The sequence below is a fragment of the Grampus griseus genome, assembly GCF_964374135.1.
Source record: "Grampus griseus genome assembly, chromosome: 11".
Taxonomy (NCBI): Eukaryota; Metazoa; Chordata; class Mammalia; order Artiodactyla; family Delphinidae; genus Grampus; species Grampus griseus.
Window position 1 is genome coordinate 92927505 of NC_139005.1, and position 12283 is coordinate 92939787.

At 55.3% G+C, this 12283-nt stretch overlaps 1 protein-coding gene across 2 annotated transcripts in view; it reads right to left on the reverse strand.

Moving 5' to 3' along the window:
- Nucleotides 1-12283, reverse strand: part of TMEM184B (transmembrane protein 184B) — a 48910-nt gene that overhangs the window by 16446 nt on the left and 20181 nt on the right. For both annotated transcript variants that reach the window (XM_082666688.1, XM_082666687.1), the window contains exons 2-3: nt 7653-7902; nt 5967-6132 (exon numbers count right to left, since the gene is read on the reverse strand). In XM_082666688.1, the coding sequence (XP_082522814.1) occupies nt 5967-6132; nt 7653-7844 (358 nt within the window). In that variant the 5' untranslated portion in view covers nt 7845-7902. The remainder of the gene's footprint in view (nt 1-5966; nt 6133-7652; nt 7903-12283) is intronic.

The window sequence follows — 12283 nt, forward strand, 5'->3', positions numbered from 1 at the left end:
ATGAGCTAACAGTAATGAAAAATGCATGGTAAACTGTGACGTGCCACACGAACGTTACTGAGAAAACAGTGCCGCGCGAAACACCTGTGGAGGGCGTCTCCCTCGTCTGAGCTCTGGCCACCCACATGTCTGCCCACAGAGCTCCCCAGGCTGTCTCAGAGTCAACTTTAGGGGCTACCTCTCACCCCAAACACAATCAAACACTAAATGTAGGTAAGGGGGTTGGATTCTACCCCTCCACCCTGCCTGCCCCCTACACCCTGGTGGCACGTTCCTTAGGCTCTGTGAATTCCGGCCCTTACCAGGCAGTAGCTGCAGAGCAGGGGCACCGTGGACAAGCATTCACTTCTCCCTGGAAAATGGAAACACCACCTCCAAATTCGCAGGGTTTACCTCCACTCTCCCCTGAAATGCCCCTGAAGTGAGAACGAATGGGGGGAAGGTACAAACCTTCAAGGACAAGGACATGGCACCAGAGGCAGCAAACAAGGGATGTCGACCAAAGCTCTGGAAGATGCGGCACGGTCACTAACCCCAGGGGCAGGAGGGAGCCAGTGAGAACCCCAGGAACCCGAAGACGGGGCGCACCACGCAGCTCTGATGGCTGTGGGTAGGGGTGCAAACGGAAACGCTGGCCTACAAGTGTCCACGTGGAGCTCTGGGCTTTTTACTTTCAAGACAGGTTGTGATGGTTCTGTCCTCACAGAACCTGGCCCAGCTCAGGACAGCAACGTGAAGACTTGCAGAAAAGAGAGAGAGGAAGTCTAAATACCAAGGGGAGATGTCCAAGGCCTTTCCCGGGCTGCGCCTGTAGCTCAGCCCCTCAGCTCCTTCCTCCCAGGCAGGAGATGAGAACATTATTCTCTGGGGAAACAGGTCCAGAATCAAAGCCTTCATTTGGTGTCTGCCCCGCCACCACACGAAAATGGAAGAGGAAACGCTCCGTGTCCTATCACCCAACTGGGAGGAGGCCCAGCAGTTTTAAGCCCCATCCTTTTTTTATTTTTATTTTTTGCGGTACGCGGGCCTCTCACTGTTGTGGCCTCTCCCGTTGCGGAGCACAGGCTCCGGACGCGCAGGCTCAGCGGCCATGGCTCACGGGCCCAGCCGCTCCACAGCATGTGGGATCTTCCCGGACCGGGGCACGAACCCGTGTCCCCTGCATCGGCAGGCAGACTCTCAACCACTGCGCCACCAGGGAAGCCCCCATTCTTAAATATAAAAAATAGCCAAGGACCTGAGACATCTGAGGAAAGCTTCTTACCCAAAGGTCAAAGAGCAAAGCAAACAAACAGATGGAAGGAATTCAGGAGACAGAGATAATGCAGGGAACAGAAGAAAACTGTAATTAGCATCCCCAGAAAAAGAAGAACCAATACTAAGAACAAGGCTAGGAAAAAGAGAGCAGGGATGAGCTCCTGACATTTTACAACATGATAAAGGAAATAAAACCTCAACAGAGGGACTTCCCTGGTGGCACAGTGGTTAAGAATCCACCTGCCAAAGCAGAGGACATGGGTTCGACCCCTGGTCTGGGAAGACCCCCACATGCCGTGGAGCAACTAAGCCCGTGCACCACAACTACTGAGTCTGCACTCTAGAGCCCGCGAGCCGCAACTACCGAGCACGTGTGCCACAACTACTGAAGCCCGTGTGCCTAGAACCCGTGCTCCGCAACAAGGGAAGCCACCGCAATGAGAAGCCCACACATAGCAACGAAGAGCAGCCCCCTGCTTGCCACAACTAGAGAAAGCCTGCGTGGAGCAACGAGGACCCAATGCAGCCAAAAAAAGAGAGAGAGAGAGAAAAAAACTTCAACAGAAAAGCTCAAAGGTAACGATTAAAAAACAAAACAAACAAACAAAAAAAAACACCTCCTGAAAAGCAGAACAAAAAAGAGATGGAAAATCCCAGGAAATTGTAAAGGAAATTTGAGGCTCAATCCAGAAGTGCAACATTCTGCTTAACAGGAATCCCAGAAAAAGGGCTAATAAAGCGGAGGGGAAGACATGATCAAAACACATTCAGGAAAACTTCCCAGAACCACAGGACGGGGGTTGCTTCCACACTGAACTGAAAGGGCCCATCAGGGGCCCGGCACAATGAACATCCCACCGCTTGTGAGGTTTCAGGACAATGGGGATAAAGGCAAGAGCCTAAAAGCCGGGGGGGGGAAAAAAAAGGTCACATACAATCATTAAGGATCAGAATCCAGCAGACTTTCCAAAAACAACACTGGAAACTAAGAGAATGTGAAAAACATGCCTTCAAAATTCAGAGGGAAAATGATTTCCAATTTAGAATCATATTCCCACTGAACACCAATCGAACAAACAATATAATAAAGATATTTGCAGATAATTTTCAGATTTCAAAAAACAAAACTCCCATGCAACTTTTTTTCTCAGGGAGCTCCTAGACGTGCGCGAACTAAGAAGAGAGCAGACGTCAAAAGTGGAAAAGATGGCATCCAAGGAGCAGGTGATTCACGACAGGAGAGGCGACAGGATTCCCGGGATGACGGTGAAGGAAAGACCCAGGACAACAGCTGAGCAGAAGGAGGCCTCAAGGGCAAGCAGTGCAGACGGGAGCAAGAAGGGCAGGGCTCCAGGAGCACCACCACCCGGAAACCCTAGAGCTAGGAGGCGAGCTGATGTGTCTGGCGTCACTGACAGGAGGGCTTCTTTTTTCACTTGCCTGAAGCATTTGCGGAATAAAGTAATGATAGAGACACAGAAAACAGAGCAAACCAAAAAGCAAGACAAGTAGTAACCAGAGGAAAAATGAAGTCAAACGAGGAAACGTCGTCTTGGGACACTGTAAGGCTCAGCTTTGAACAACATTTACCGACGTGTAATGATGTATACGCTGAACACAGACTAAGAAAAATCATGATAGGGTCACATTAAAAAGATGAAGGAAAGAAAACGTGTGCGTGTGTGTGTGTGTGTGTGCGTGTGTGTGTGTGTGTGTGTGTGTGTGTGTAGTTGGAGGTAACATACCTAAATCAAGACCTTCCACAGCAGGAAGTCACTATAGAACACTACATAAAATTGAAAAATCAAGAAACAACAGTATAATCATATTTTTAGGTTATTCTAGAAAAAGAAACCGGTTTAAAGAGTTTAAAGCCGGATGACTTTGGGAGTGAGGAGGAGTTGGGGCAGTTCTGTGTTTCAAACATATGCATGTATTACCTTAATAAAAGTAAAATTTTAGTTGTTTTAGTTTTGTTAAAAAGAAAAGCAAATGTCCCTGCGATGCCCGGCAGAGAGTCTGGCTCTGACCTGGCCTGCGGGACGGGCTGGCTCCAGGCGTTGGGACACTGAGGAGGAAGGGTGGGAGGAGGAATGAATGGGGAGGGGCTTCTTTTTGAAGTGTAAGGGACACACCCCATCACCAACTCTACAGGGGAAGCTCTTGCTGGCAGCTGCAGATAAGACCACAAAAGGGGAGGGTCCGAGACAGAGCAGAGGTGCTCGAGCTGGCCAGGCCAGGGCCAAGCCCACTGACTCAGACACTGCAAGCTGGTGAACTCGGGGTGGGGGGGGGGGGGCCAGTCTGAACTTCACAGCAGCTGCTGTGCTGTTTGTAAACTCCCTCGGAGAGGCCAAGCGGATAATAGCGTTGCTAGGAGATGTGCTTCGCAGGGCAGCAGGCTTCCCGGGAGGACCTTTACGTGGCTGGGAGGAAAGTTGGGACAGGCAGGGCCTGAACAAAAGGGCTTCTGGGGTGGGGGGAGTTACCAACCATCTGCTGCTGCCTCTGAGGCCTGGAGTGAGGATGGTGCGGAGGCCCCGGCGGTGCCCCCCTTCTGCCATGCGCCCCAGACTTCAGGGCCCAGGAGAGAAAGGAGCCTATACTTGCCCCCCATCACATAGGAGACACCCCCCACCTCCGCCCCCAGCAGGGATCAGCTCTTTGCTTCTCAAGAAACCAGTCGGCATTGGCTGCTCCTGAGCACCGGGCAAGGCTGGCAGCTGAACGGAAAAGGGTTCTCAGTCCCACCTTCCCCAACCTCAGCCTTTACAGCTCCCCAGGTGCCCAAAGGTCTCCCTGGGGACTCCACTGCTTCCAGGAACACCAGGCGCTAGAGCCCCAGTTATGCCCTGAGCAGGTCCCCGCCTGGCCGCAGTGTTCTCACCTGACAGAGCCGGGCCAGCCTGGGGATTCAATGAGGCCCCACGTGGGCGAACGCAAGGCATGCAGCAGGTGTTCAATAAAGTCCCTTATTCATTCGAAAAATGCAGAAGGAGTGAGCACCCACCACGTGCCTGGCTCTGTCGCACAGGCTCTCCGCCCATTCCTGCTCTCATGGAGCTGACAGTCCACGAGGGAGACGGAGCAAACCGGGCTCACAGGCTGTCTGAGCTTAACTGCAAACCACGGTGAGGCCGAGAGGACTCGGACAGGGGGCTGGGAGCGGGAGCGACGGGGAGGCCTTTCCGAGGAGATGCTGGAGGCAAGATGAAGGAGGAGGCTCTGCAGCCACTGGGGAAACTGATGTGCCGGGTGGGCGGGAAAAGGGGTCAATGTGACCGCAGGGCTGGTGGGGCGCAGTCTGTGCCTGTCAGGTGCCTGCATTCCCTCGCCAAGTCCAAAGGCATTTCCTGTGCCCTGCGAGTCCTCAGGTTCAAAGTGGGACAAGAAGAGAGACTCTAGCTTCTTTGGGGATGAGCATGCTGCACCCCAATATCCACTGAGCCCAGGGCTGGGGCAAAGCCCTCTGGGGTCTGGGAAGCAAATAACCAGTCGTGGTCAGAGCTGCCGGGCCTCGGCATAAGGAATACCAGGTCTGGTCACTCTACCCGAAACCAACAGTGCAGGTACGGGGAGAAAACGGGAAAACGCAGGACCATGAGAGGAGGGTGGGCATCAGAGCAGGGGTCTTGAATTCAAGGGCCCTCCTTCCCATCCCTGCTGGCCTCTTTGGGTACAGGCCAAAGCATCGCTGGCCTGTGACTTGTCTTGGGGCCTCTGGCCAGCCCCTCCCCTTCACCCCCCCACCACCTGGAGATTTTCTAAACTGCAGTTTCCAATCACATCGTATATTTGTGTGTCACCAGTAAAAAGAAAATCTAAGTTTCCCTCTATGTCCCACAAGGCTTTGTATGTCCCCGTCCCTGCTCCCATGGCAATGCCCTCCAGCTGCTGGTCTCTCCTCTGGCCGTGGCCGGCCCCCTGCACAGCTCCCAGCACCTCCCAGCCCAGCACGCTGGGACTCCTCTCTGCCCAGAATGAACGCTCATCCACGGTACGACATGGCGGACGCTGACTCATTCTCTAAGACGCTGCTCCCTGCCCACCCCAGGCCAGGGCCACTGGGAGAGAGCGTCCCTGTCTCCTTGTGCTGACAGTTTAGGTGGCACAGATGTCCGGAGAGCAGGCGGGTTGAGGGCGGGCTTGCCCAGGGCCCAGCACAGGGCCTGGCCGGTGCTCGCAACTCGGTATAGGAGCGGGTGGTGCTTTCACACCACACACGAGAACTGCCCCCTGAAAGGCAGCGAGTCACCTGTCCCAGTAGCACAGGCTCCTCCAGGGACAAAGCCCTCAGAGTTAAGACACGTGGGGAGGGAGGTCCAGTCCTGCTACCACCTTACCACGGACCCCTGGATAAGCCCCTTACCTGTCTGTACCTGGGGCTTCTACCTACAAATGGACCACTTATTTGCTGCCCACTCCCCCATCTGAGATGCCGGCACTGAGAAATGAGACACAGGTGGAGGGTCCCTGCTCCCAGGTATCTGTGGAGGTGTTTGGGGGCCACATCAAAAGCGCCTCAGCAGATGAGACGCTGGCTACATGTGTGCTGGTACCTGGATGGAAACCGTGAAGGGGTTCAAGAAGTGACGGCTGGCCCCTCAGGGAGGAAGCTGGGACACCCAGACGAGGTGGGTGCACAGCCCCCGGCCCAGCTCTGCACCCCCCTCCCCTGGCCCTCCCGGCGCCGCTCGCGCTGTCCTCACCCTCGTAGCAGTCGCGCACGGTGCCGAAGTACACGTAGTACTGGTCGTTGGTGAAGAAGAGGAGGCTGAGCCAGGAGTCGAAGGCGTAGATGGGCACGATGAAGAGGATGCGGACGATGTAGCGCTGCTCGTTGGGGCAGCTATAGCAGCGCAGGTGCATATAGATCTGGGGGCAGAGGGGCCGCGTCAGTCAGGGCCCGCGGCCCGCCTTGGCCCGCCTGCTCCACAGAAGGAGGAGGCCAGCCCGTGTCTAGCTCCGTCCTCACGAGCGCTGGGACCAAGTTACTCAACCCTGAGGCTTGGCGTCCTCCTCTGTAAAGTGTGATGACACAAAACCTCCGTCGTGAGGCTGTGGGAGCATCAACCACAGGGCGCGTGAAGCTTGCAGGCTGCGCGTGGTGGCGCCAGGGCCACCACACAGACACCGGCCACGAGGCCACGCCCAAGACCGTGCACATCAGCCAGGGACGTGCCGGCATCCACAGCTGTGACAAGCTCCCTGGGGACCCGTGTGCACGGCCAGGTTTGGGAACTGGGTGCCTGGTGCAGAGGAGGCTATTAACACGCGTGTGCGTGTCCCTCCGCCGCCTGGCCTTTCTAAACACCTGGCCCCTGGGGCATGGAGCTAACACACAGGCGTCCAGGTGGTCGCCCACCCCAGCCTGTCCCTTAACTAACTTATGGTGTAGAGGGCGGGAGGGACGGGACCCTCACTTTCGCAGAAGGTGGGAGCACTTCCTGGCTGAATGGCTGCAGTGATGGCCTGTCTCATTTTCCCATCTGTTGAACAGGTGCAGTGCTGCCTGCCTTGCTGGGAAGTTGGGAGAATGCAATGTGGTTTTTAGAAAGCAGGAGAAAAAAAAAAAGCTGCATACAAGTGCCAAGAACTGCTCTAACCACGATGCACAGTCCCAGCAGCCAGAGTCTCTCGTCTCCGCTCCCATGACTTCATGCTTGGCCCAGCCGAGCCCTGGGCTTGGGAGGAAGAGAACAAAGTATTCCCCATCTGCTGTGAGCCAACCACCTTGGAAGCAGTCGAGTTCTAGAAGGGACAGGGAACACTGGGACCCGAACAGGCTCAGCCTCCCCTCTTCGCTTGGCAACCTTCAAACCTTCTTCTTGGGACAGCCAAGGCACATCCCAGCCCATGGCAGCCTCCCCGGGGACAGCGAGCACAGGGGGACGTGAGACTTGACTTCTATCCCAGCTCCACCACCAACCTGTACGTGACTAGGCTAGTTCCCCTCCCTCCTCCCTCTCTGGGTGTCAATTTTCTCATCTGCAAAGGGGTCACTGCCATCCTGTGCCCCTGAACAGTTCCCAGGCTCCCCTGCAGTTTAGGCTAGACACATGACCAGTTCTGACCCTTGGAAGTGGGCCATTTCTGGTTGAGAAAGTTAAACACCCAGAGTGCTTTCTGCACACGCCCCTCCCCACAGTTGTCAGATGGATGATGTCTTAAAAGCTGCAAGATGCTGGAGCCACAGAACGAAAACTGACCTGCACTGGGCTGACTGAGTGGGAACCTGACTCCCCCGGGTGAAGCCCCTGAGATTCCGGGCTTATTTTTTACTGCAGTGTAGCCTGGCCTGGCCTAACTAACACTCTGTTGGACAACAAACCTTTCAGGACCTCCCTAGAGGGCTGGGGCTCACTGGCTCAGGGGCTCCTGCCCGGCCCGGGTACCTGGTGGCAGGTGATGAGCAGGGCCGTCCAAACGAAGAAGCCAGAGATGGCCTGAGCGGCGGTTGTCATCAGGAACACAGGCTGCTCCATAGCTGTGGGGCTGCCTTCGGGCATCACGGAGACACTGGGTGAGGCTGCTGCTGTTGTGGGAGACGCTGGATCTGGGGCCAGTGCGGCCCCCCTCACAGTCATGGTGCCCGGCAGCAGGGGGCTTCCTGAGAGAAACCCTCGGGGTAAGCGATGAGCTGGCCTAGAGAGAGGGAAGCGCAACGTTAGCCTCCTTCCAAGCGTCAGTGGCGGTGTTGGAAAGAACCCTCCAGGTCTCTACTTCCACTTTCAAAATGTGACCAGACCCTGACCACGTCTCACTCCAGCCCCCAGCATGTCTCCCCTGGATTAATGGAACAGGCTCCTGACCGATCTCTCTGCTTCTGCCTTTGCCCACACCATCCCCACACAGCAGCCGTGTGAACCTTCTAAGATGTTAGCCAGATTGGGTCCCTCCTCTGCTCAAAACCCTCCGACAGCTCCCATCTCCGTCGGAGTATAAGCTGCTGTCCTTACAGAGCACACGGGCCCTCCGTGCTCTCTGATCTCATCACAATTCCCATCTCGATCCTTCCCTCCAGCCACACTGGCCTCCTGCTGTTTCTTGGACACGCCAAGCCTGCTCCTGCCACAGGGCCTTTGCACTGGCTGTCTCTGCCCAGCCACACAACTCACTCCCGCACTTCCTTTAGGCCTCTGCCCTGACCAGCTGCTCAAATGTGGCAAACCCTCCCTCACCCCAGGCGCTCCTGACCACTTTGCTTTGCTTGATTTCTCTCCAGAGCACTCGTTACCATCCGACTCCATCTGACAAACTGTACCTTACTCACATGTTCATTAACTACCTCCTGCAGCAGACACAAGCTCCCTGAGGGCAGGGGCCCCGCTCTGCTCACGGCTGGATCTCTGGCACTTGGAACAGGCTGGGCACACAGCAGGTGCTCAGTAATTACCTGCTGGCTCCGCCCATCTTTACACCTCCGGGTCTAGCAAGATCACTTCAGCACTGAGGCATCCCCTCTACGGGTACGTGTCTCTTCTTTGCCATTTCTCCCCAGTTTCCCTGATGGCTAGCATCCACTCCTCCCCAACCAGCTGTGCCGTTCTGGAGACTTCGCGGCCCTTCCCCACCAACAAACTGCTCACCTTTTAACTTAGCTCATGTATCACTCTTCCTAAAAGCCTGTCCCGTTCACCTTCCCCAGTCAGGTACTTCCACGCATCTCACCCGCCTCTGTTGTTCTACGTAACACGCCGCTCTGTCATTGGCTCGCGTTTATCCTCCTAAGTCTGCCTACTCTTCGAGGCAAGACCACTTTTCCATCTTTAAATCCCCAGCACCGGGCTGAGCACCAAGGCCACTTGTAACATTTATTTTATTATCTATTGATTTTCACAACTTATTCCAAAAGCACTTTGAGGTACTTCAGAGGAGCAAAGAACAGAGTTGAGGAAGCTGGCCTAAAGGAAGATTCTGGGTGGGAGAGATGGGAGTGGGCGGGACACAGGATGGCACTCCAGGGTCCCAGGCAGTTACCCCAGGCGGGCTGTCATGTCAGCCCTGCACTTCCTGGTGGCAACAAATTAATGGTTTCACGCTGGATGGCAACCCAGATGTTATGGGAAGAGCTGTTGTGAGGGATCTCCTGGCAAGTTTACAAACAGGGACCAATGCTGGCCCGGGGCTAGAACCGCTCTCAAAGAGCAAAGCCATTCTGTCAGAACCACCCGGAACTGCTCTTGGGCGGGCTGGCCACTCCTGCATCCGCGAGCTTCCGAGACCCAAGGCCCTGACGGAAGCGCCTTTCAGTGCTGCCACCTGTTGACAGGTTAGGCACGCCGTCCTGGGGCCACGGAGCCTCCTGGCAACAGAGGCCCTGGAATACTAGCCTGCAATGGACCAGGGGACCAACCAACCACTGATGCAAACAGATGCAAAGGTGAGAGTCGAAAGAGCCCTGGCCGGGGCTCATGTCTCAGCTCCACCCCAACCAGCCGTGTGTCTGCACAGGCTCACTGGGCCCACAGGGTCCCCACTGCCTGACCCAGAAAATGGCCAAACCCCCAAACCCAACCATCTCAGCCTGAACCCTGAGGTCAGCCCAGATGACCTCTCCCAGTGCCTTCCCAGTCTGAGCTGATATTCTCAGCCAAAACATTCTGACACCAACGGGAGGTTTCCCTGGGCCTTCCTGGGGTGCACCATGACCCCGCAATGAAGAAGAGGTTCTTTGCCCACCACCTCCCCACCCTTCTGCCCCCATCTGAGCCATGTCTGCTATTAGCTGTAAGTTATTACCCCAGGAGAGCCCTCTATATTGCTATTTTCCTATAAAAATAAATGATCTATAACACACCAACCAAGAGAAGAATCTAGATTAAAAACTCAAAACTGGAGACGTCATCTATATAAAGAAACTCAAAACTGGAGAAGGTGCCTATATAAAGACTGGTGGTGCTTTGAAAAAGAGACACAGTGACAAGTCTAAGAATAGCTCCTGTAAGTATGGTTGCAAAACTGAAAAGCAGTGCCAGAAATATTTCCAGAAAAAGAAGATTTGGGTTGTAAATCATCATCTTTGTCTGTCATCCCAAATTAAATGAACAAACACAAGGAAATGGGAGGGGGGGCTTCAGGAAGTACAAATACTCCCCAATCTTCTCCTTCTGAGCAAGGGCCGGGTGTGTCAAAGGCTGTTTTGTCCTCTACAAATGGCAGTGTTGAGAAGGCCCTGTACAGACTCCCCAGAGGGGAGTCGGCTGAGCTCTGACCCCACCCTAACCCGCACCACAGGTAACCCTCCAGGGCATCTATGTAGCTTGTGGGAGCTGATGAAGGCTCCGCCCCGTTTCTTGCTGGGACTCTGCTTCCTCACACACAAGTGCCCTCCTTATGTAGGTCATCTGGTTCCCAAGAAGTCCACTCAAGAGAGGGCAGGTGACTTGCCCCCAAATTAGACGCTGGACTTAAACCCAGGTCCTATAACACGTTTTAGGTGCCTACTGTCTACCAACCCGGGCCGTGGATGAGCTGCCCTCGGGCTCCAGAGCCCCCTTCCAGGACAGGGGTCACGGCCGTCTCACCAGGGCCCTGACTTCTTCTTGCAGGAAGGGGAGGGAGGTACTTCCCAGGAGGGGAAGCCACAACCTGGGGGAGCACTCTGGCGGCCCGACCCACGCTGGCCATGTTTCGTACTGGGGGCCCTGTGATATACAAACCGTTTACTTCACTCTCGGGTGGCCCTCGCTGTTTGCAAACCATTTTCCCCAGCGTGATCTCATGCTTTCTCTCACAGCAATTCTGAAGTAAGCAACACTATCTACATCTTAGAGATGAGAAAAATGATGTGAAACTGGGTTTTACAGCTTCCTGGGGTGGCACCAAATGACTTGAGGGTTTTCATAATCACCCCCCAAAATACTTCAGACAATGCTCTGACTTACAGATGCAGGGTCCCTGGCACCCAGAGAGGCAGGTGAAGGCAGCTCCTGGAAGGCTGTCTCCCAGAGCTCACCCTGTTCCCAGGACCCCAGGCAGCTCACGGCACTAGACCCTGCAAAGTTCACAGAGTGTGGGTGCTGGTGGCAGAGGATGTACACTGGGGTCCCATCCTTTCACACTCGGGACGGGCACCTACCTGGAAAGGACCTCTGCCTGCCTGGGTCCCACAGGTGAGCAGGACACTGGTCCGGTGGAGCCCCGGACCTGGGAGAAGTGGGAGTTTGCTCCCCAGGGAAAAGCCTCCCCCACCCCCCCGGCTGCCTTTCTTCAATGCGGCACACACATGCCAGAGGGGGGGATACACGGATGCAGCTCAGAACCCCAGATGCTCTGGCAGGTCCCCTGTATTTTCTTAATCGACTGAACGTTAAACTTCTGCCAGGGTCAGGCAGAGAGCCTGAGGGGAGACACTGGAGTCATCTTTCCAACAAACACATCCGGAGGCCTCTGGGTGCTGTGCTGGGCACGGAAGACCCAGCCTCGGCCTCAAGGACTCACGGCTCCTCTACACGCCTGCTCGATGCAACAGGGGTACCCAGAGGCCTTACTTACCCCACCGCACTGCACAAGGGTGAGTGCCGAGCACCCAGGGAACCCCGAGGAAGCACCAACTGCCTTGGCCAAGGCTGGGGAGAGGGGTGGGGTAGGCTCTGAAGCGGCAGGGACTTTGGGGCAGAGTCTCTATGGGGCATAACCGAGCTCCAGCTGTGAAGTCACCAAGCCGAGCTCCTGCCGGACTCCACCGCCTGCTGGCTTGACTTCACCTCTCAGAGCTTCAGCTGCTTCGTCTATAACATTTGAGGGCAACGACGTCATTGTCGGGGGAGTGTTCCGCTTTACACAAGCCCATTAGTAAATGGAGACAGAACGCGACCAAAAAAATGACCATTTTGCAACTCCTAACACAAATAATGGGCATAGATACAGATCATCAGCGGACGATGAAACCGCTAAGTGAGAGGCGGATGGGGAACCTGATAAGGGATGGAACAGGCAGCACCCTCCAAACCCACAGTCAAGGTCAACGTCACTAAAGAGGGGCAGCCAGAAGTGTTGAGCCCCCTAGTGAGGTGCACAGGCA